Raw genomic sequence first — 25415 nt, forward strand, 5'->3', positions numbered from 1 at the left:
AACGAAATAGATGAAGGTAAAGAGGGCCTAGGGCAGACCAGTAAATATCGAACAAATACCCAAATGGTAAATACAACCGCATAATACATGTATAACATACATGTTATGTAACAAATATAACTAAAAAGTTAAACACAGTAAGTTGTATATTATAAAGTCTAAATAAAATTGGTTTTCATCAACTCTACAAGCTCACATCAACTAGGGCGTGTTCCGGCATGGAGCGTTTCTAGCTTCTGACGTTTAACAAAACATTTCATTTTTTATAGAAAGTTTTATTGGTCACAACAAGCTTCTAGCATTTAGTTTAAACAAAACGCTCCAAATCCAAATGTTATTTCATTTAGCGTTTAACAAAACGCTATAAGCTACAAGCTACCCGCTACCAGCTAATTTTGCCTAACAAGTCCCTAGACTCGACCCATTGTTAGCGAAATAAATCAACTACTCAATCGTATGCAGCAATCACGTATAGTTAATTTTGATGTCGTGTAATATTGAAGATTAGAAGTTACATAATTTGTACCAATACTTATTCATTATATACTTGAAAAAAAAAACAAAAAAATAAATAAATAAATAAACAAACAAACAAACTTTTATATACATATACCTCCATTAAGTGCCATCATAAAAAATTACACACATTAGTATCACCATTCAATAAAAAAAACAAACATAAAACCTCTAATATCTGAAATTTTGCATAATTTCATATAAAATTCTTTGAAACTCGGAATCGAATAAACATAATGTTACATTAATACAACATTCTAACGAAAACTATAAAATGAATATCAAGATTCAGGATTCAGGAGAGGTCGTCAGTCGTTCCTTATGCTAGCGACAAATAATCTAAGCTCTCTCGCCTTCCTCGCATGCTCCGGCGATACCTCCGTTTCCGACTCACTCAACTCAACCACATCAACACCTCCTCCTCCTCCTCCTCCATGCTTCCTCGAGCAAACAACAGATAACGGACTCAACAAATCAATGATCTCCATTTCCGTTTCATCTTTCCCCTTCGATTTCTTATCAACCAAAGGCGTCGACAGGTTCACCACCTCCGTCTCCGCCGCGCCACAACTCGTTGTAGTAGTGTTTTCCGTCAATTTCAATTTCCCTTCCCGGCTGTTTGATCTCGTGTTGATCAGTGCTTCATCGAGTAAACGGTACATGGTTTTCTCATCCTTTTTACTTTCTCTCATTCTCACTTCGATAAGTGGTTCATCGAGTAATTGGTAACGGAAACTGGTGTTTTCGTTATTTTGATCACTTTCAGTCCTTTTTCCTCCCTCTGATCTCGTGTTGCTAAGTGGTTCATCGAGTAGCCGATAGTTTTGATCGGAGGAAGCTGCACCTTCGATTTCGAGCATCAGTTGTTGGAGCTTGGCATCAATTTCGTTTACAGATTTCTTATTAGGTCGTGGATTTCGTGGTTTTGGCTTCTTCTTTTCCGCTATTCTTTCTTCAAACTCCATTATCTTCTCCGGACATGCACTAAACAGCGAAAATTTCGAAGATTCAGATTCATATTCAGTAGTTGAAATTGAGATTAGGATTATGGTTATTAGGTATTACCGTTCCATGAGTTCAGCTGGGACGATAGAGCTGCTAAGTCCATCAACTTCTTCCCATGAAACCTCAAAACATTCTTTTCCCTGAGCTTTCCTTCGCTTAATTATTCCAGAAACCGGACACTTCACTGGCATCTACACACATGATTTGATTGGATTGGTTCGATCATAAGTTCATAAGTCATAATCATCGGTTTATGATTACAATTCAAACTAGATACCTTGTCTAAAGGAAGCTCAACTCCCAAATGAGAAGAAGTGTGACGTAAGTTTGCAAATCGTCTAAGATCTCTTTCAGCGATCTTTGGAAGAATATATTCATCTGAAGTACAACACATATTCAACACAACCCCATCATTAGACTTTATATGGAAGAAAGGAAGAGGAAAGTGCATTAAGTCATGTCCTTATTAAGTCAAAGTTTGTGAAAAGACAAAACTGACCTGTTTTCTCTGGAGGCCATTGGAAAAATCGAGCACATGTCTGGTGAAGCATGGTCCTTTGAAATGAATGCATACCAAGAACCCTACAACAAAAAAATATTCAGTTGGATAAAACTATGAATATATAGGTCATTTAATATTTATCTAATTATCTCAATAATCAATTTTCTTACATCATGTTTATTTAAATCTGATTATTTTGACCTATTAAACTAGTAAACCTACCTTTGAACAGTTTGAGAGTCAGCAGAGTGGCATTGTGGGGTGAGATATGCATCCATAACTTGCAGAAACTTATAATTCCTTGGTAAATCATTTTTATTTCCTACAAAATAACACATAAAAAAAGACCATTCAATTATCTTGGATGAAAAATATAATCCATTTATGAAAATAAATCAAATGAATCACATAAATAGATAGATAACTTGTTTACCATTTGGGGGGATGTTCATGTTCTCTTTATTATTGTTACATCTATTTGCATTTGGTGGAATGTTCTCTTTGTTGTTGTACCCAAGTGCTTGATTCCTTTTCTTGGAACAATTTGCCTTTTTTAAAACCGACAAATCTTCTGTTGCAATTCTTTGAAGAACTTCAGATTCACTAAAAGATTTCACAATCTTGCATGCCATTTCCTGTATATTACTCCAAATAAATATTAACAAATATTTAAGTTAAAACACAATTAGCAAATAAACCATATAGGGTTCTTTTCAAACTTACTGAACCAAGCCTAGGGACACCCGGACCATAATCACAACCAAGGAGTACAGCTAAAGCGATCTGAAATATATTCAATATATAAAACTATAAGTTTTTAAATATTTTTTAAATATTATTTACAAAAATGTAACATAACTCAACTCACCAATGAGTTTCTTCCTAATCCAAGTTTTCTCTCAATGTCATCCATTTCATAACAAACAACATATCCACCTTCCCCTACAATAACATAAACAAATTAGCACTATAGTGAAAAAAAAAACGCCTATTTATATGATAATTAAAAAAAAAAAAAAAAAGGATATGTATTCTATTCTCTAACCAAGGCATATATCTCTGTAAACTGTTCTTGCTCCAAAGAGAAAGATATCAGAGTCTAAAGAGAAACATCCATCCTGAAAATTCATAAAAAAATTATACATTTTTTATGACAAAATGGTGGTTTTTTATGAGTTTTTAAGACGATAATAGATAAATTTTGCTTACGCATAATGACTCTGAGTCCAATAATGCACACTGAGCTTCACCTTCCTCAACTCTGTGTAGCAAGAAAGTAGAATAAATTTAATTAATTGCATTTATTTTATTTTTATTTTAAAACTTTGTTTCACTTTATAATAATGGGAAAAATAAAAAGAAAGAGGGTGTAACTCTTACCCATCTAAACATGGAACACCTAATGCAGAGGCAAGAATCTTGGCCTCTTTTATCATACAAGAGAATTCAGAGCCCATGTTCCTTTGAAGTGGAATAATTTTGTTTAAATAAGATTCGTCACGACCCTATAATACAAAAAAATTAAATTAAATTAATAATCCAACATTTAAATCATATATTATTAAGTTATTATAGAGAAAGAAATTCCCACCTCATTGTCCAAATGTAAACGCCTTCTATATGTAGTTACTTTGATGCCTGGAATTGATCCATCTGTGCATTACCATAAACTCATTTAAATAAACAATCCAAGAAAAATCTATCCAATTACAGCATTTTATCAACATACTTTTGATAATTTGTTTATTATAGCATCCTATTTTTATCTCTTCCTATTTACAATATTATACTTTCGAAAATCTATAGCAATTTTCACTTCTATAATTGGGTAGAATTTTACAAGTATAACGTCCTAATAAGAAAAAAAAAAAAAAAAAAAAAGGAAATTTCAATGCTATTATTAGTATTATACACAAATTAATGAAAGCAAGTTGATATTTTTGCATTTATCTCAAAAGAAAGTACCAAAAAATATATATTTAACAGCAAGAATACGATTTGCGAAAACTATCAATTGTTGTATAGGTTGAATCTAAAGAGGAACTCCTATTTATAGATATTTTTCAGAAATTCGCTAATATCCATTTGATTTGAATTGGGCATTAAAACTAGCATCGAAATAGAATTAGGGCATGATACCTGTGACGAAGATGAGGCTGCAATTTAACGCAATGAGAGCCCTAATGCGATGAAATAAACCCTTGAGATAAAGCTTATCTTTCATGGCACAGTGTGATTGGTTTACTTTGTTGAGTTGAACCATCCAACATGATAGATCTACGCAGATTCTCTTGTTTCTGCACTCGATTGCATAAAAAGGAAACGAAATTAGAGTTGTCGATTTATTAAATTGAAAAGGGATTTGGAGAAATTAGCGAGAGAGAAGTTACTGGAGATGGTGAAGAGGAAGGGTTTTCTTGCAAGAATCTAGAATATCCCATAATCCTTTAACTCCCATTTCTTCTCTGCGATTTTGAACTAAGGCGACATTGCTTGTTGTTCTTGGTGCTACTCAGTGCTCAAACTCCATCGTCCTCTTTTCGGAATCGGAGAGAAGAACGTTAGATTTGAAAAAGAAAGATTGAATCTTTTACAATAGATTTTAGATATTTCAAATTATTATCCCACAATATACACTATTTTAATATTATGTTTATTGTTTTATCAACTTACCCATTTAAAGGGTTGTTTGGGATGGCGTTTGAAAAGTACTTATTTGTTTATTGGCTATTTTGAAAAGCTAATAAATCAAAAAAAAAAATGTTTGGCAAACTAAAAGCATTTTTCAGAATGGCTTTTCCATAAGCTTCAATAAGCACTTTTTAATAAGCATGGAAAACGTGGCTTTTTGAAACTGCTTATGGCTTTTCAGCCAAAATAACTTCAAAAAGCATTTTTTAAGCCAAACACTTTTTAACTTATTGACTTATTGGCTTTTTCACTGTAAAAGCTTATCCAAACACTTTTTAAAAAACTCTTTTTACCACCACTATAAGCAAATAAGCACTTTTATCTAAAAGCGTTTTTCTAGTTAAAAAAGCACTCTCAAACACCCTCTAAGTATTTTTAGATATTTATTACCGTTGGGAAAGTCATTTTATTGTTTTTCCAGTAGGGTTAATAACTCAAACAGAAATTAAATATCATTTTATTTTTTTATTTTCAATCATATTTTTTTTATTTTTAAATGATTATAAATGTAATAAAAATTTATTAATTTTATTAAATATACCATTTGTGATAATGAAAGATGATAAGAGGACAAAATAGGAGATTTGATTTCTCTTTTTTTGATAAATGTTGGATCGCAACCATTATGACATGCATTTTTGGTAAAAAAAAAACCATCATTATCATTTTGTGTTAAAAAAACCAGCCATAAATTGTTAGTTAAACATAATTTTTGAAAAAATATAGTATTTATTTCGTAATTCAAATCAGATCTAATAGGTAACAATGGCAATGTTGGAATTTTTTACCAAAATTTGATGGGTTTTTTAAAACTTGTTAAAAATTAATAGTTAAATCAGACTTTTAGAAAAATATGGTTCCTTTTTCATAATTAACCCTTTCCAATATCATAAATAAGGACTCGCAAGTCCTTACTTCCCTTTTTTTTCCTCTCTCTCTCTCTCTCTCTCTCTCTCTCTCTCTATATATATATATATATATATATATATATATATATATATATATATATGACATGCATCAAAGTAACTCCCACGTTGGGTTTATTTGATTTTTTGTTTCTTTTTTACTGTTTTTTGTCAAACCAACTAATTAAATTGTCATCAATAGAAGTAGTTTTAGGAGTCTTATATATATATATATATATATATATATATATATATATATATATATATATATGTGTGTGTGTGTGTGTGTGTGAAAATTCATAAAAGAAAATCTCTATAAATAAAATATAATATTGATATACTTCAATGTACAATCTCGATTCTCTATTTCTAATCTCTTTTGAATTTGTATTTTTTTCAATGTATAATTCGTATCCATACTATGAATATAAAATATTTTTATTTAATTTTATATTTACAATAAATAATTTATTTGTTTCAAAATGAATAATTATTTTTATTTTGTCTAATAAATTTTAGTAAAATAAAAATAATTTCAAAGTATATTTATTTAATAAAAATTTGGTTTGAATTTGGTTGTTAATAAGTGTGAAAAGTTGGGTGTAGTTACATTGTATAGTGGAAGAGAAATAAATTAATTTTTTTTAATGGATATATGGGTTGGTTTTGGTTGTGAATGAGAGTAGTCCAAGCCTCAATCCTCTAAACTTATTCTCACATAGCTCCACATCAACTTTCTTTCTCTTATTTCTTTCATTTTTACCAACCCAAAACACATGAAAATAACATTTTTCCCAAATCACTCAATTAAAAACAAATAAAATGGCATATGATACAAGTCTTGAGAGAGAGAGAGAGAGAGAAAAAAAAAAAGAGTATGTGTGTGTGTTAAGGAACCCGTTAAATGAAACAAATGAACGGTGCCACTCTTTGATGGACAATCACTTGGAGGTACCCTCGTACCTCGAACCCAATTATCTCCATCACAAGCTACTCCTGTTACCTTTAAAACATGAACAAGAAGACACATATTCACTTTCATATTTTAGTTTAACTCATTGGTCATTCGGTTGATAATAATAATAATCTTTCTTTTTTAGTTTACAAAACAACCATTCACTTTATATAAAAAAATGGTGAAAATGAATGTTTGCAAAAAAAAAAAAAAAGCAATCACAATGGTTTAGCGAGCTTAAAAAATACATCGTGATGGTTTAGCAACCTTGAAAAAGTTAACGACTATGTTCTTCTGGAAAAACAAATATAGAACTTTTGTCGGCTAAACTGTTCGCGAGTTGAGCATATGCTATTTAGCAAGGCCTCGTTACATCATCATTTTTTATCTTTAAAAAATATACGAGTTCCAAGTGTGGTCATTTTTGCAAATTACTTAATAGTTATAAAACAAACAAATTGGAACTAGAGGTGTTCATTAGATTCTTAATGTACGAATGGATGATCGGTTCGGTTTATCACATATAAACAAACAATTAGGTATTGGCCAAGATTGCTTTTTAAATATGGCTTTGACATACATATATCTAAACGGTATGTAACCGGATTTTCAAAAACGATTTGGAAAATGACGTTTTTGCCACTTGAGATTGATTTAGGTGTCTAGGTTTAATTGTATTTGCATTGTTCATAAATATACCAATAAGAAAAATCCATTTGTTTTGTCATAACAAAATTTGTTTTTCGATAATTCAATGATCGTTTAAAGTCAAAATTACACTCTTCTACATTGAAATTATAAAAACATATGTTTGTCTGGTTGTGGGGTAGATCTTCACCATGAACATTAATTAGACCATTTAGGGTTTTGTTTAAAAACTATATGCTTATGAGAGACCCCTTCAATGGTGATTACTTTAGTGGATACATTTTTATCTGATGGTTTCTTGAAAGAATTTGAAGAAAAGGAGTTGTGCTACACACATCCAAGAAGCGTAACCGAGAAGGCAGATGTTCTTGCAAAACCCAATAGATGAAGTTGAAGACGAAGAACCTTGAAATCAAACCAAACAAATGAACTTGATAAAGACATACTTTCAAGAGAAAACAACAAATGTATACTTGCGATAAAAATTATTGAATAAAAAAAAATTGAACCCACCTTCTCAATGGCTGCAACATCCTTTGTTTAGGCCGACATTAATAAACCCAATGCCATTATCGTCCATATGAGTTCATGCCAAATGTCTACTTTAATTCGGGATTGTTTGATGTGTCTCTTATTGCGTCTTATAAAAGTTTGGGTCTGATAAGAGAATGTGTTGACTCAATCAAGCTCAATCAGATTTGACTCGGGAAACAACTATCAAGCAACACCCTTAGATATTGGAAGAAGATTTCATATTTATTAATTTTTTTAATATTGTTCAAACTTAATAAATATATAAATCCATATGGAGCATGAGGTCGTATTTTTGCCTATTACTATTATTATACTATATTAATAGACATGGTCACTGGTAATAGTATATTTTGTATGTTTTATGATTTTACAACCATACTTTTTATAATTTGACAATATTAGTCCATATTTTATATGTTTTAAGATTTTGTCACAATACTTTGTATAGTTTGACAATTTAGTCCCTGACATGTTGTAATTAGAGATTAGTCCATGTCTTTTAATATTTGTCACTTTAAGTTCCATTCTTTTGTATGTTTCAACATTTGCCATAATATTTTCTTAAGTTTGACAATTTTAATCCCTGGTATGTTGTAATTAGAGATTGGCCACATGTCTATTAATATTTGTCATTTTAAGTCCCTTTTACAATTTTGGCCTTCTTTTTGTCCCTTTTTTCGTCTTACTATTTATATTTTATAAATTGGCCACATGTGTTTTAATATTTTTCACTTTCAGTCCCTTTGACCATTTTTTACCTTCATTTTGTCCCTTTTCTGTTTATCGATTTGTGCTTCTGTTTTGGGCTTCGTTTGTCATCTTTTTATCATCGTCATCATTTGTGAATAAAACAAAACGTATCTCATTGCCACAAAGATGACTTGTGGTTCTCCACGGGCCCACCCACTAGTTAATAAAAATAAACATTGAAGTTTACCGATAAACAAGTAAAAAAACATATTATCTCTTTTAACATATTATTTACAAACATAGTAACCTAGAATGTTTTAAAAAATATCAATGGCCAAATAAAATCAAACCATATTTGTCAACAGTGACATTAAACATAGTTTATTTGTTCTAAAATTGTTCACACCAACAAAAAAACCTTAACATATTATCTTTTTTAACATATTATTTACAAACATACTAACCTCATGTTTTAAAAAATATCAATAACCAAATAAAATAAAACCATGTTTGTCAAAAGTGACATTAAACATAGTTTATTAGTTCCAAAATTGTTCACACCAACAAAAAAAAAACCCTACAAAACAATTTTGTTTGGGGTTTTTTAAATCACCCCCCTTCTCTCTCTCTCTCTCTCTCTCTCTCTCTCTCTCTCTCTCTCTCTCTCTCTCTCCTTTTTACTTTATGTCAAATCAAAATTATTTTTTATTCTCATATATATATATATATATATATATATATATATATATATATATATATATATATATATATATATATTAAATGTTTTTTTAAATATTTACCGTTTTAACTATTTCAATTTTTAGTTCTACAAAAAAACTTATATTTTATATATCCCTATTAATTTGTTGTATTTATATAAACACACCTCAACCCCACCCTCCTCACTTTATTTTACTTATCCCACCATGTTTCCCTATTTAAGTAATAGTCTTTTCAGATAAGATAGTGACCAAGTACGTTACAAAAACAAACAGTATGGACCAAGAGTGTAACAAAAACAAACAATAGGGACATTCGAGTTACAAAAAATAAGTTAGAGACCAAATGCGCAAATTACCCGAAACCATAGGAACAATTCGTGTAATTTACTCTACGTATTAACCCTAAAAATATCCATACGCATCGTAGCATCATTTTTCTTTTTTCATGGCCAGAAAACACATACCAATTTGCCATTTTACTCATGTCAATCTAAAAGAAATATCAATTTATTGTATTTTGATAGTATACAAACATTTTTTATTTTTTAATTTCATTTTAATACCATATAAACTAATAAACACTTTTGTACAAAATTGATTTGAATAAATAATCTCAAACGTCCCAAAAAAGAGATTCTAAAACATGTGAATTTTATTAAAATATGTCGTATTATGTTTTTATTACTAATTAGGTGTAAGACCTATGTATTACATGAGTTTATTGTAAGAAAAAATTAAATATGAAATTTTAATAATTTAAGAAATTTGAATTTATAAGAAAAATGAGAAATTTTTTGAATTATTAAAATTAATGAGGTTTTAATACATTTAATACATTACATACTAGGTGTGAAACCCGTGTATTACACGGGCTTATTTAAACAAAAAATTAAATATTAAAATATAAACATAAAATATTTTTTAATGTATAACTTTAAAATAAAGAAGATACATATTTATAGCAATTTAATATCATATATATATATATATATATATATATATATATATATATATCATATTTAATACTTTACATATATAAGTATATGACTTTAATTTTAAAAATTAAAATAAACCAAAAATTGACAAGTGGATAATATTTATTTAAAAATACCACAAAATAACAAGTGTCAAAATTAATGAGAGGTTGACATGTGGCAAAAAAACTTTCATTTATTAAGGAGGATATAAACTTTTTCTAATAAATACCTTACATATATATTACCTTATATATTAAATGTGAAATTACATATATAATAAAATGAAAAATACAATAAAATGAAAAGTGGAAATAGAAAAGTCAAAAATTCTAGAAAATGTGTCCAAATGAAGGAGAAGAAGACATGTGACAAAAAGATTTTTGATAATAAAATTTTAAAATAAGGAATGAAGAAACTTATCAATTGCAAGTTACAATCACATTTAATACTTTACATATATAATATACTTATTATGTGGTTTTTTAACTTAAAAAATCCAGAAATTGACATGTAAATATGATTTATTTCAAAAATATGACAAAATGACAAATGTCAAAACTTATAAGAATCAACTTAATGAATAAAATTAATGAATCTGAGATAAATATGGTGGAACCTTTACCTATTTTGAATGTCTTCAATGGAAACAAAGTTAACTCGACATTCACTTTTCCTATATTTCCACTAAATATCGAATCCTTTTTGACATTTGTGAATATTTCACACCTATTACCTCATGTTTTGTTTATTTCTTGTCAATTCGACTTATCATATCACTTCAATTCATCAAATCAATAATGAAGTACACTTCGGACAACAAAAATAATGATGCACAAAATCACCCATCCGTCATACGTTACTAAATTATATTTAATTTATTAGTATTGTTATACAAAGGTTTTTGATGAATATGTTTTATTTTATATAAATTCTGTTTATTTTAAAATTGTATAATTTTGGATTATTTTGTTTGTTTTACGGTTATCATCATTGAACTCTAAGATGATTATTGAAATGCTTTCAAGAACAATATTATAGACATTTGATAGTTTACGTTGTATAATTAAATATTTTGAAAAACTAACGTACAATAAGCATGTTCTTGATTTGTACAAATGTGGAAAACATGTGGTTTTTGGAGTTTGTTCCATCATGTGGTGGGAAAGATTTTAACATTGGTGGTAAACCATTTTCGTGTACAATTTAAGCATCTTTCTTGTGCAGACTCATTATTTTTGAATGTGATAATAGAGATGAATATCCAAAAAAAATTTGTTTTTAAGCCAACGACTTTAAATGTCAAATCGTTGCCCTTTCCAAACTCAAAATACGTTGCGGTAAAGTTTGCTATGATAGTTATGAGTTCCAAGTTGTTGCATTCAAGATCATTCGATTATCATACGCACTGTCATCGTAAGACTTTATTTGTATTATATTTTAGGTATATTATTTTAGTTTATTTTATTAACGATATGTTATTTTTTTGTAGTGATCTACTTAAGGATCAAGTGGACTACGATAACTTTCACCTAGAATTGTTTGCCTCTACTACATGAGAGTGGAGAGAGCTTCGTAATATCCGGTTACCATCTTTTGTTTATCCTGTTTCGGATGAGGTGTGGTTTACTTCTTATTGTTTAACAATGACATTTACGATTCGATGTATATTCGGAAGAATATTTAGTGATATATACACCTTCTATTATTAATGATTTCAACTCATATGCATCGTGGCTTATCAAGTTTGACGAAAAATTAGGATATTTTTCTATAAGTGGAGATCGTTTGTGGGGTATTTGGGTTTTCATTTAGAATCGGCGGGTTAAAGTAGATATTAATAATTACAATGCCGGTGCACATAAATGGTGAGATTATCAAAACAATCTCCTTTATTTCTTTTAAGAAAATACGATTGAGTATGTCGTTCCGAAACATCGTTCTCATAAAGTATTTTCATTTCGTTCAGATTTTGAGATAGTGACTATGTCAAATGAAAATATTTGATTGTGTATTTATTTTAAATTGCAATCGAAAACCGTTGTTTTTTATGATGAAGATATTTACTATTTTATATTAGTTTATGAGTGAATAATTTTTTTTAATCATGAACTCATTTTTATTTTGTTTAATGATATTAATTTTTTTTTATGTTACTTTAACTTTTTTTATTGTGTTGGTTTTTTATAATTTTATATGTATTTTTTTTATATGTTTCCCGCGTTTAACGCGGGTCATAATCTAGTAATATAAAAAGAGAAAGAGATCTTTAAGCGTACACAAAAGAATATATAGCGAACACTGGATGTGCATTCCATATAAAAAACACAAATTTATTATACAAACAAATAAATTTATATATAGACAAATACTCGGAAACAAAATTAAATATCTAGATAGCATAATATAATGTTCATTCGTTCACAAACATCATTTATTCGTCATCATTCTATGAAATTATCATGCTTAGTCAAACGCATTCTATCAACTTCATCGTACCTATTTTGACATTCAAAGATCATTCCTGAATCTAATTGTGTAGACAACCTTAGCATTATGAATATTACGAAATCAACATTCCACTAAAAACGACATTTGATTAACCGATAAAACCAATAATTAAACTTAGGTCCCGTTTGATAGTTTCTGTATGAGAAAGTGTTGTCTGGTAAAATGTTATTTGGGAAAGTTTTCTGACTGGGAAAGAAACCATGTTGTTTGATTATACATCTGATTGACTGTGTTGAATGATGAAAAAAGTAATAATTCTATAAAAAATAAATTTAAAAAAAGTTATTTAAAAAAAATTAATAATTCAATAAAAAAAGAAAAAGGCGAGGTTTGGTGTATAATTTGTCTTTCCAGCCCATTCAACCAGAAATATATGATTTTGGGGCTCTCAGGAAAAGACATATCTTACCGGGAAAAACCCCTTCTTTTATGCAAATCAAACAGTCTTTCTGATCCATTCAGCAAGAAAAATTTGTTTGAACCTGGAAAAATGCGTATCAAACGGGCCTTACTTTAACTATCTTTGCTTAACTCATTTGAAAACTAAAACCAGATACAAGGGGTACAACATCACTCGAACTTGATTATGCTTTAGACAAACACTTACTCCGTTGAATTTTACATTGTATTAAAACTTTTAACTTTTGCTCATAAAAAACTTGTAAGATTTTATATTAAACAAATTGCAGCACATCTTTTTAACATTTTTTTGGATACTTGATACACAAGAATTGGATAGGACAAAATATTGTGAATCTGTCTCACCTTGTCCTCATATTTTTTAATGGGACAAAAATTTGCAATTTTGTCCCGTTCACATCAGTTCCACTTTCAGTCCAATGCAAACCAAACACAGTCAAACAGTCTGTTACATCACCAACATTCATAGATTACTACCATTAATCCATGTCCATATGACAAACAACAACAGTTTACTTCTCCAACATCTTCACAACCACAAAAACATATATAGACAAATACTTGCTAGATTTTTGACTAAGTTGACTGCAGAAAGGAATTTTAGACTTTTTAGTCACCACCAACTTGTCTCTTCCAAGAGTCTTCCACAATCAACTCATCCACTCCCCACTCTTCATAACTACAACAAAATTATCACAATCAAACTCATTAGTCCTTCTGTTTCGAATGACAAAACACACACACACACACACAAAGCATTACCTTCCATCTGGCAGGTGTCTACGAATGGTGAAAGGTATCTTTTTCTCACGAAGCTCCTTCATTGCAATCTAACACACATACAAAAACATAAGTATCAATTAATCACACAAAACAACAAGATTTCTACACAAAAGAAAAAAGAAAATCCATCAAGAAATGCACACCTCAAGGGGGTCAGTCTCACCCTCCAATTCAACCATTACAGGAGCATTCATGCTGTTCAAACAAAATCAATGCTTTACATAATAACTCTGCAAATCAACAAACTATAAAAAGGAAGCAAAGGAGAAGGTGAAAAGAAAGGGAAACCTGATTTGAAGAGCACGTGTTCCCAAGATTCTTGCTCTTTCATACTTTGTCATATATTTTGATGTTTTGCGAGGTCGATCAACTTGTTCTTGATCTTCTTTGTCTTCATTGTCAGCTAAAAGAGGATCTGGCAATTCATCGTCTTTATTCTCTCCTTCACCATCTTCTTCTTCTGCTCCTTCCTGCCATTTATCCATCAAAAATTTCAACTTATTTCATGGGTATCAATGTAGGACACTGAGTAAGACTATTAACAGTTTTTCTTACTTCAGGCTCAGGTTCCAATGGCTCATCATCATATCTACAAAAAAAACAAGAACTTCATGTGTCAAATGGTATATTAATCGATAGATACTTCATTGAACAACAATTCATAAATTGGGTCTCCCATTTGTTATGATCGTTTAATAACTGGACATCATCTGCTGATAATATGTGCTATACAGCTATTGCCCAATTTTATATCATTATTACATCTTAAACTACTTCAATACAAGGAAACACCAATGGGATTTCAGGTTTTTAGTACAATGAAGAGTGATTTGAGTTCCAAACTCATCTCCGATTTGGCATGGTGTTTGTGTTAAAGCTCTATACACAGATTCGATGCCTCAACACCATTACCACATGCATCTTGTAGGAGATTTGCAGTGTTTAAAAAATTCAATCAATTGGAGCAAAAGTAATTATTAACTACTAGGTGAATCCAAACCCTATCACCATGAATTGAGAATGTGATGAGTTACATACCGATAACAAATTGATCAACAAAAAAATAATATAATAACAGCAAATTCACTATAATCGTAAGCAAAAGTGAAGTTATTTCGAAGATCTTAAAGTAAACATATGAATTACACAAAAGAAACCACATGCAGCCATAAAAACACGCCCAACGCAAAAACATAAACACGAATAAACTTATATGGAATTTGAAAAGGAGAGAAGGCTGCATAAACGTACGCTCCGTCCATCTCATAATCTTCATCCGCCATTTTCAGAAGCTCAAACTCAACGTGAAGAACAAGCGAACGATGATTGCCCTTTTCACACCTGTTAGCTCACTCTCCCTCTTTTCTTTCTTTCTGGTTTGTGCTAAAACCCTCGTCTGATTGCCACTTATACTTGTGGAAGCTTCTAGGTGGTTGTTAGTATATACATTACAGACCCTTTATTGCTCCATATGTTAACAAAAGGTCCCTAAAGTATTCCTAATTACATACTTCGTCCATGCTTCACCTATAGAATGTTTTCCTGATCTTATTTGTTCAAATCTTTAAAATAGAGATGCCATATAACACCATAAAGTCAATTTCTAGCTTTAGATAAGAATAAGATGGGTGTTAATAACATTCCAAATTCTTCTGAATTTTATGTAATAACGTCGTTTTTATACAAAAATATCAACAAGATTTCATCGGAGGGTAAAAAGATATAATATTATGCAAGTATATCTTTTTAATCCGGTTAAACACGAATACATAATTTGTGTTAGTTGCATAAATTTGAAAATAAAAATAAAAATATTAATGCATAATTTGGTAAAAAGTTAAATATTGTTGCAAATTGGCAAAAAAACATAGTTCAATAAACAAACACTTAGTTGGTGTCACACCACAAGGTAATTGTTTCCCTGTTACAATAACAATGTTGTATATTTTGATTTTATAATAAAACAAAAAGAACTACATTGTTACATAAATTTGAAAAGCATTATTGTATAAATATGCCTCTAACTATTTAGATAATGTATAATCTTACACAAAATAACAACATAATTTGAATTCCATCCATTTCATCAATGGTCAACCCGTTATAATAATTCCATTCTAAAAAATGGTCAGTAAATCAGTCCTAAAGAAATACAAATACATATACATAATTTTGTAAAACGTATAAGTTGGGCACAAAATCCATGGTTAATAGCTTTCACCTAATATCCAAATTAATATTTGAGAAAAATATTGTCTGCTCTCAGGGCCGGTCCATTGATTTTCAATGCCCGAGACGAGATTCTAAATTAATGTTTTTATTTATTTAAAAAAAATAGCAAAAATGAAATAAATTTTATAGTCAAACCAAAACAAGGTTATACAAACAAAAGCTTACATAAAATTCATCTAAAATGATGCCTCATTGTATTTTTTGAAGCAAAAACATCTATTATTTTATCATAATCAAAATTCCGTAGGAATTGACTTTCAATACTCAAAATTGCTAATCCATTTAATCTTTCTTGAGTCATGGTACTTCGAAGATATGACTTCAACAACTTTAATTTTGAAAAACTTCTTTCCGCGGAAGCAACTGTGGCCGGTACCGTCAACAAAATCTTATATGCCACCAACACATTGGGAAACATGTCCATTTCCTTTGCAAACTCCATAATCTGAATAGTTGTCCAAGGAAGTTCACATTTGTATGCTTCATCCGACAATGTTTCCTGCAAAACTTGTAACTCAATAAATAAATCTTTTCCATCAATATTAAGTTTATCACCATTTGTCAATCTAGTTTCAAGTTTCTTACAACATTTTTTTACTTAATCATCAAGTAAAGATTTTAACTTTGAACTATCAAACAAAAATCCAAAAATAGATTCAAAATGTTGCATTTGCTCAAATCTACTTTTAAATTGAGTTAGAGTCATATTTACTATAACTTATCAGATTTCAGATTATAAAAACAATCAAAATCAGCAACTTAATTTGATCATAAATCGGAGCAATACAAGAAATAGAAGAAAAAAAATTACCTAGAAAATTAATGAAGCTTAGTGTAGTCCAGGATCAACAACACTACAATCTTGATCGATAATTTCACTTCTCCATGAAGCTATAAAAAAACTAAAATTTCAAAAATTTTAACCAGTACTCACAATCATATTTTCGAAACTTCAAGTAGATTATGCAAGAAATTTGAAATACTAAAAAAAACTTAGTGGATTAGGATTTAGGAACTTAGGAGGACATTCAATCACGGAATTGTCGGTATCACACCTTTGAATCTTCACTTTAAGTCTTTAACACAACAGAATAACAGATTTAGAGCAATAGAAAGAAAGAAGTAGAATATAAGATTTAGAAAGAAAGAAAGAAGAATATAGGAGAAGCGATCGAGAGAGAGGGTAAGAGAAGCGTTGAAGCAGTGAAGCGGATGAGACAGTAGGCGTGACCCAAATATACAATACTACCTATAAGAGGCTTTGAAAAACTGATGCCCCACTATAAATTGTTGCCCCGGGCCGTGGCCCAGCTCGCCCTGGGCTTGGGCCGGCCCTGCCTACTCCGAGCAATAGTAAAAAGGACAAAATACACAAAAGCGATTATATTTTAGTTGTTTTATGTGGTTTAACAATTATATTTTAGTTTAATTGACAATTTTTGTACCGACCACGTTAGCTTGCTATGACATGTTATAGTATGTTAAATTGATAGAAAATTTTGTCAAATAATATTGGAATATATAGTGGCAAGGTTTCAATTTGACAATTTTGTATAATGACCACCTTAACCTACTATGACCAACATAGAAAAAATCATCAAACTTGGATGATTTTTATTGACAAAATTGAAATAAATAAAAAATTAAAAATGAAATTTCCCTTTAAAAAAAATAATTGAAAGGATAATCTACTCTAATAAATGAAAATTACTTTGCCATATGTCATTCTCTCATAAGATTAGCTACATGTCATTTTGTCATAATTTGAAATATATTTATTTTTTTACTTGTCATTATTTTAATTTTCATTTTCAATATACCATTAATTACTTTCCATAAATTAAACCTACCATAATGACTATCAAATTTTAAATTTCAAATTCAATTCCAAATAAATTTACAGTTTAAACCTTTATGTTTAATATTTTGTTATAATTAATCCGTTTAGTACACACTAAACACATAATTTTAATTAATTTATTCTTTGCATGTTTTTCTCTCATGATTTTCACTTATTTCAATTTCAAATTCAAATAAAATTTCTATTTAATCGTTCGTACTTAACATTTTGTTTTAATCAACCCGTATATTATACGGGTCTCACGATTAGTTTTTTTTAATAATTAAAATTTAACAGTGGAAATTTCCTTTCGCTAGTTTGCTTATTAAGCTGTTCTTCGTGCATTAAGTCAATAAAAACACATATATAGCTTGCGAGTTACCATATTACTTTATGTCCCTTTTTGTTGATTAAGTTAAAATATATAGAACCTTACATCCATCCCTAAGGTAAACTACATTCAAAAATTCATTATCATATAAACCATACAACAATGGCATCTACCAAAATCACAAAAATAAATGTCATTTATTGCTACATAATTTGTTCATAATAGTCCAATTCAGCTCGTTTCAATCTGGATGTTACCCTTGTGAAAAATTCTGGCTCATTCTCCTTTATATCTTCAAGTGTTGTTGATTCATGTTCATCCGCCTAATTTTTTAGTACACAAAAACATAAATTAGCTCGATTCCCACTTTTAAACAATAGTAATTACATTTTAGTCTTCTTTTAAAAAATATTCACAAATAATTACTATATTAAGTTAAAATAGCGTTAAACAAAAACCTCAGTAAATTTTAGAAGGATTAGATTCGATGCAGATGCTGGCTTTGACTTGTCCCATCTGCCACAATGAAAAATCAACTCAAAATGAGCAAACAGGTAACTTAAGTGTTCTACTAATTGTAAAATGTCCAAAATACCCTTCAGCATACCTCACAAGCATCAACTCATTAACAGAACGCCACATTCCACGCCCAACTTCTTTTCTAGTTTCATCTCTTGCACTTCTTCCATGCCATAATTCTTTAACAACATACATCACTTCTTCAACATCCACCTTCAATACATTGTAAAAAAATGTTTTTTGATGTGGGGGACTGGTTTTGTAAAAAAGTATTAGTATAAGGGCTAAAAACGTAATACCTGAACTTGAATAGATGTGCCATAATTCAACTCCTCATGCTCAATAAGGCGCTGATGTAACACTCTGTAATGATCCATGTCAAAGTTCACAATGGGCTCCATTTGGACTTGAAATTCTGCTAGTTTTGTTAGAACATATGATGCCATTATTTGTCCAAAAATTGCAGGAATTGTTCCCAAAACAGGAATTATACGAACCCTAAATCCAGGCACCACCTAATCTCATGTAAATGTTTCCAGATTTAAATGTCAAATTCATACAAAAAGAAACTTAGTATTTACTATTTAGTAAATAACTAAATATCCTCACTTGATAATCTGAAGGATTCTCTTCATCTCCATTAGCTCCTTTAAAGGGAAGCAACTTTGCCTTTGGTTTTTCCAAAGAGAAAACTACAGGAATCCCACCTTCAATCCCATGATCTCTCCTTAAACGTTGTCTAACCTACAAAATAGACATAAGTTTTATTCACAAACAATTTTATTATATAGAATTGTACAAAATAGAAACATTACTGATCTAGAAAGTGGATCATTGGTGGATTCTCTTAAATCAGCCACACGGATTCTTGTGGGGTCCGCTCTTGCTCCAGCTCCTGTAGCAGACAAAACTTTTAAACCTCTATGTACACACGCAGCAAGAAGTGCCACCTGTCATACATGTTAAGAAAAATCTTTAATGGATTCAACTACAAAAGCTGAGTATATATGTATGTGTTATGATGCATATGTATCAAATACATATAAGTTTTGACTTTTTGTAGCAAAAAGACTTGATGTACCTTTGTATCAATGTTATCAATACAATCCAAAACAAAATCAGGGTCACCAGAGAGAATTTCTTCTTCTGAGGAAGCATCATATAAGAGGACCTTTGCGTCTATGTGGCATTCTGGATAAATGGATGAGAAGTGTTTCTTAAGGCATAATGCTTTTGGGGTGCCAACATCTTTTCTTGTAGCAACCGCATGTCGATTCAAAGATGAAAGTGAAACCTTGTAATGTGATAAAGTAAATCCAAGTGGTAAATAAATATATGAAGTTATGAACATAGGTAAAGGATATAAGATACCTGGTCAAAGTCAACAAGGAGGAGTCTGCCAACTCCTGATCTTAAAAGCATTGATGCAGCATGACTCCCTACACCTCCAAGGCCAATGACTACAACATAAGATGTTGTCACTTTTTGTTGGGCATCAAAACCGAAGAATTGGATATTCCTAATGAAAAAAATTAGGGTTTAGGGTTTATTGATACACGTATTGATGGGATTTGAAGAAAGATGTTGAAGATAGCATGGGTAAAAGTACCTGGTGAGCTGTTCAGAAACTATGTCGTCTTTCAAAAGGTCTACAGGGTCCATCTTACACGTTTCCTCTTTTAGAGAAGCATGGCCTTCTGCAGCTGGAGCGGAAAAAACTGATTTACCTATGAAGCAATTGTAGGAATGTCAACGGCAGGTGGAAAGAACATAAAGGCAATTGATTGTTAGCTGGTAGAGACACATGATCAAATACGCAGAAGAAGATGAAATTACCATTTGAATTGGCATAATTACTGCGTTTAACCGTAGCTTCTCTGCAAAAAAAATATAATAATAGTAATCAAACCTAAGTTTCTCGGCTGTTTTGGTGTGAAATTTCAGTACTTTACTACGCTTATCTTTTGCTGATTATAAGAGGGAAAGGGGTGAGCATTGAAGATATTATTGCTCAGGTGGTGTCGAAGTAACATAGTAGAAATACCTGGTGGGAAGAAGCTTGAGAACGGCTACGGTGGCAGTAATGGAGCCCAAAAGAGCACCGGCACCGATCAAAGCCAGACACTTGGTTTTCTCCTGCATCTCTCCTCAGCTGTTGTTCTCTTTCGCAGTGGTTTGAATGGTGCGGGGGAAGTGGGAAGGTGTTTTTGAACTGATCACCGATTTGGGTCCAACATTTGTGCATCTGAGTGAAGCCCAAACTGCTCTTGTAGACTATTGAGTACGGGTGTAGGTGTAACCGTGTTAGCCAGCGGAAGAGCTACTTGGGATTAGGGTTCGATACCGCTCAATAGAAAGAAATTTCGAAGTAAATTACATGTTTGGTCATCTTAACACTTCAAGCCACAAGGGTGGTTTCTTGCAAATTTGGTCCCTGATCCAAACTTGTGTGCTATGTTGCAGCCGTTTTAACCTTTAACCCTTTCCCAGGGTGTTTGAGATTGGTTTCAAAATGATTTTTTTGACTTTTGGCTTTTTTAAAGAGCTAAAAGTCTATAAAAAGGTGTTTGACAATTCTAAAAATTATTTTAGATTGACTTTTTGCCAAGAAGAAAGAAAACTCATTTAAAACATCTTTTGGAAAAAACTATAAATCAAAATGACTATTCATGTTCCTTGCACATGTATGATTCCCTTTTTGGGTGTGTTTGTGATTGTTTGTTTATTGACTTTTTGGAAAAGCCATAAATTCATGACTTTTTGAAAAAGTTTTTTTTTTGTTTGTAAAATTAGTGTTTGCCAAACACTTTTTTAACTTATTGGCTTTTCGGGAAGTTAATTGTAACGATCGAAAAATTCCAACCAATTTAAACTTTTCAAAAACAACCCGATTTCATTAAATTATTACAAAAAGGTTTTCAATACAGTTAAATTAAAGTATTCCCAGAATCACATCACAACATAAACATGAGGAGCGGTACAATCACGCATTTGTCTTGCCACGGTCTCCTGAAGAACCTGAAAAACATAAAACCACAACTGTAAACCCGAAAGCTTAGTGAGATGTCCCCAAAATACCAACCACATATACCATACACGCATAACATGCCATATCATATCCGATCACAGAACAACCATGCACTTCGGGTCTACTGTGTGACTGGTCCGCCGCACCGGCCAACAGTCCACCTGGTCCACCCTCCGAGTCTAGCCATATACATCGAGTCTGCAGTGTGATTGGTCCGCCCGCACCGGGCCTTCAATCCACCTGGTCCACTCTCCGAGTCTAGCCATATACATCGAGTCTACAGTGTGATTGGTCCGCCCGCACCGGGCCTTCAATCCACCTGGTCCACTCTCTGAGTCTACGGTATGACTAGTCCGCCCGCACCGGGCCTTCAGTCGGCCTGGTCCACTCTCCGAGCCTCGGCACGTCTGGTCCGCCCTCTTTGGGCCTACAGCCTATCCGGACCGCTCGTTGGGCCTTCGGGACAACCGGTCCGCCCTGGGTATCTTGGCCTACAACACAAAGCAGGACCCGCCTCAACCCAACTCCAGTCCAACTAACCATGTGCACATAAAAATACAATCATATAACAATTCACAGTCAACAAACCGGTCAAACAGATCACATAACATATCATCATCCTAACCAGGATACCGACCTAACCGGTCACTAGCATAGCATCACCCTACATCTCAGGATACCGACCTCAACCAGGTCTCTAACATATACCATCCTAGCTACCAGGATGCAACATATCAAAGCAATATCATAACAACAAATACCCGGATCTCAATCTGATAAAGGGCAGGCCTTGGTGCCTTAGACCCTGTTGATATAGTGAGGATAACTCACCTCGAAACTGCCGACTGAACAGATAACCCAAGCTGCTCCGATCACTGATACGATCTCCACCACTGGACAACCACCAAAACACTGAACTCAAAACAATATCCAACAATTACCAAAATGCCCCTGGAAGTCAACTGGTCAACCCTTGGTCAAAGTCAAAGTTAACCCCTGACTGACTCTACTCGCCGAGTCAACCCGATGACTCGCCGAGTCCCCATGCTCAGAATTTTCCCCAATCCGCGACTCAACTCGCCGAGTCACCCCGAGACTCGCCGAGTCCAACAACTCTGAGTCCTTTCATACTCGACTCACCGAGTCATCCCTTGACTCACTGATTCACAGCTCAACCAGAAGAAAGGATAGGACCTTACGACCAGACTCGCCGAGTCCAAGGCTATCTTCAACCTACTCGCCGAGTTGTTCTTCCAACTCGCCGAGTTCTAGAACATCTTCAAGCAACTCGCCGAGTACACCCTTGTGACTCGCCGAGTGCCTCTAAATCTCATTCCAAACAGAACCTTCCAGGCCATGCAATTGATCCAAAACGTAGATCTAGCCTCCTACAAACCATCCATCACGTAAAGTGGCGAACTTTACGTGAATCCAAAGAGATCTAGGCATTTTACACTTTAGGGTTTGGGTTTGGGACAAGATAGCTTCACCAATCACTTATCACAGGGACTTTATGCAATTTTGGATCATCACTACTCCAGATCTGAGGTAGCATCCTCAGATCCATCTTCCAATCCCGAAATGACTCATGAAATCCTCCAAAAACCCCAAAACAACCACCATGGATGACAATAAGGGAAAAAGGGTTCAATACAGAGGATTCTTACCCCAAAGATGAGCCTAAACTGATGTAGACTTTAGATCCACAAGCCCTCTTGGTGCTATCCTCGAATTCCTCCAACTTCTCTTCACAAATTCCTTCTTCCAAGCTTCAATCCTCTCAATAATGGAGTTTCTCGTGATTAGGGTTTTCTCTAGAACTCTCAGGGTAAATAGAGGCTGAAGAGAAGGCATAACATCCTTTAAATAGGGGCAAACCCCGAAGATTAGGGTTTTCTTCACCCAGCACCAACTCGCCGAGTCCAGCCGCCGACTCGCCGAGTTGGTCACTTAACATGCGACCAGAGTCGCGACTCTACTCGCCGAGTCCACCCATGGACTCGCCGAGTTGCCCTTATACATTTTCACTTTGACCCCTGAACTTGCACTCCTGAACTCGGGATGTTACAATTCTCCCCCACTTAAATTAGGCTTCGTCCTCGAAGCCTGCGGCAACTCAACTCCAGAAATACTCTCGCCTTGCATCACCTGGCCTTAACCAGACCAAGTTCCTCAAAGCACAACCATCGAAACCCGAAACTCACTTTCTCCTTTCTTGCGATGTCCTGACCACCGTCTCAAGCCGGCCACCGGCTTTACCCTCTGATAACCACACCCATCAGGCTCCCCACTTAACAACCGAGTACCACTCCATGGCACTTTTCTCGATCATGATCACCACAATCACTTGACTCTTACGAGCTAGATATAAGCCTGAACCACCGGGTTCCCGATCCGAGTCCAACTTTATCCACACCCTGCTGACAGAATGACACATTCTTCAGCCTCAGAGCAACTCCCATGAGTTCTCTTCTTGCAATCACACGCACATGCTGAACTAGCCCTAGTACTCTCGGGTTGGGAAAACCCGACACACTGACGACACCTCCAATCATCCCCCCAGATGAACCACCATTACATACACAACTCCTTGATCAGAATCAAGTTGGAAGTCCAAGACTCCATCCCTGCATCCCTTCCGAGTCTCTTGGCTCTACACCCGCGGAATCCCTTCCGCGACCTCAACAGACATCCCATCCGGATGTGATTCCATGCCACTGCCGCAATCATGCTGCTCAAAGACCATAATTGGATCACTCTAATCATAACTCTGCTCTGCCACTTTCACTTTCGTGAATTTGCACTCCCTCTTGGAGTTACACTCCTCTCTCTTTCCTTTACCAAGGAAATCCACTTGGCCGCCTTGTCACTACGACAAGTGTCACGGTGCTCGCTCAGCGCTACATCACTCCTTTATAGCGTAACCGCTATCCATGCAACACACATGCTCTAAATCTGCTCGCAAGGACTCTCGAGTCTATGCTATTGGAATAGTGTCTAAGGCGGCAACTATATTAGGCAAGTATTTGAACCGATTGTGCATGGTCCTTTTGGGTTGCCTTCATCATAGCAACTTGACAGGATGATTTATTATGAGAGAATAAATATTATTGATATATTATGAGAGTAATATAATGAATAATAATATTGTTATTTGATTAATATAAGTCATGAATTAATTAGTATTATTTTGATGACTTAAAGAGATTAATTAAATAAGAGGGTATAAACTATCAATTGTTTGATAGTTACACTTTGGGCTGTAAATCCTTCTTGGATAGAGGTTGGACGAATTCTAGGGCTTGGGATAGCCTCAGATTCGTCCAAGGCTTATCTTTGGAAAGGATTTGGATTGCTTTAAGGAAAGATTATCCAACTAGGGTTTAAGGGTGAAACCCTAGGAGCCTTACAAGTATAAATAGACCCATAGGGCAAGGGAAATCGGCATCTCTTCTAAAGTAAAGTACCCTTGGCCGATTTCTTCCCTAACCTCTCTCTCAAATCATCCCCCTTGCTAGTTGGTGTTTGTAATCCATTAGAGGAGTGACAATTGTGACTCTAGAGCTCCAAGACAACAAGATCAAACAAGAGATTCAAAGGTAAACTTCT

General features: G+C 32.9%; 3 protein-coding genes across 3 annotated transcripts; all 3 read right to left on the reverse strand.

Moving 5' to 3' along the window:
- Positions 1-580: 580 nt before the first annotated feature.
- LOC111918587 (single-strand DNA endonuclease 1) lies at positions 581-4629 on the reverse strand. The gene is made up of 14 exons (XM_023914231.3): positions 4414-4629; positions 4163-4320; positions 3615-3676; positions 3404-3528; positions 3233-3284; positions 3069-3141; positions 2892-2965; positions 2747-2806; positions 2457-2658; positions 2246-2345; positions 2021-2103; positions 1799-1899; positions 1582-1712; positions 581-1500 (listed from the first exon to the last, which is right to left on the reverse strand). The coding sequence occupies exons 1-14, from the start codon at positions 4479-4481 to the stop codon at positions 825-827; spliced, it is 1965 nt and encodes a 654-aa protein (XP_023769999.1). The 5' UTR covers positions 4482-4629; the 3' UTR covers positions 581-824.
- An 8892-nt stretch (positions 4630-13521) lies between these two features.
- On the reverse strand, positions 13522-15250 carry LOC111918586 (DNA-directed RNA polymerases II, IV and V subunit 6A). Its single transcript, XM_023914230.3, has 6 exons — positions 15108-15250; positions 14412-14445; positions 14145-14326; positions 14000-14051; positions 13836-13903; positions 13522-13752 (listed from the first exon to the last, which is right to left on the reverse strand). The coding sequence occupies exons 1-6, from the start codon at positions 15137-15139 to the stop codon at positions 13683-13685; spliced, it is 438 nt and encodes a 145-aa protein (XP_023769998.1). The 5' UTR covers positions 15140-15250; the 3' UTR covers positions 13522-13682.
- Positions 15251-18314: 3064 nt separating this feature from the next.
- On the reverse strand, positions 18315-21173 carry LOC111918585 (tRNA threonylcarbamoyladenosine dehydratase). Its single transcript, XM_023914229.3, has 11 exons — positions 20823-21173; positions 20615-20655; positions 20388-20505; positions 20150-20297; positions 19860-20072; positions 19594-19728; positions 19388-19522; positions 19078-19293; positions 18867-18991; positions 18718-18775; positions 18315-18582 (listed from the first exon to the last, which is right to left on the reverse strand). The coding sequence occupies exons 1-11, from the start codon at positions 20918-20920 to the stop codon at positions 18463-18465; spliced, it is 1407 nt and encodes a 468-aa protein (XP_023769997.1). The 5' UTR covers positions 20921-21173; the 3' UTR covers positions 18315-18462.
- Between the last annotated feature and the right edge of the window lie 4242 nt (positions 21174-25415).

The sequence above is a fragment of the Lactuca sativa genome, chromosome 3 (assembly GCF_002870075.4).
Source record: "Lactuca sativa cultivar Salinas chromosome 3, Lsat_Salinas_v11, whole genome shotgun sequence".
NCBI lineage: Eukaryota > Viridiplantae > Streptophyta > Magnoliopsida > Asterales > Asteraceae > Lactuca > Lactuca sativa.

Bases quoted from the DNA above. Each gene is read 5' to 3' on its own strand.
- LOC111918587 (XM_023914231.3), bottom strand. From the start codon at position 4,481: ATGGGAGTTAAAGGATTATGGGATATTCTAGATTCTTGCAAGAAAACC. The intron at 3,142-3,232 runs GTAAGCAAAATT...ATGAATTTTCAG, and splicing joins TGGACTCAGAGTCATTATGC to GATGGATGTTTCTCTTTAGA. The intron at 1,900-2,020 runs GTCAGTTTTGTC...GTTGTACTTCAG, and splicing joins ATGGCCTCCAGAGAAAACAG to ATGAATATATTCTTCCAAAG.
- LOC111918586 (XM_023914230.3), bottom strand. From the start codon at position 15,139: ATGGCGGATGAAGATTATGAGATGGACGGAGC. The intron at 14,327-14,411 runs GTAAGAAAAACT...GATAAATGGCAG, and splicing joins CATTGGAACCTGAGCCTGAA to GAAGGAGCAGAAGAAGAAGA. The intron at 14,052-14,144 runs GTTTCCCTTTCT...TTGTTTGAACAG, and splicing joins ACACGTGCTCTTCAAATCAG to CATGAATGCTCCTGTAATGG.
- LOC111918585 (XM_023914229.3), bottom strand. From the start codon at position 20,920: ATGCAGGAGAAAACCAAGTGTCTGGCTTTGATCGGTGCCGGTGCTCTT. The intron at 18,992-19,077 runs GTATTACGTTTT...AATGTATTGAAG, and splicing joins GCACATCTATTCAAGTTCAG to GTGGATGTTGAAGAAGTGAT. The intron at 18,583-18,717 runs GTTTTTGTTTAA...CTAAAAAATTAG, and splicing joins TCCTTCTAAAATTTACTGAG to GCGGATGAACATGAATCAAC.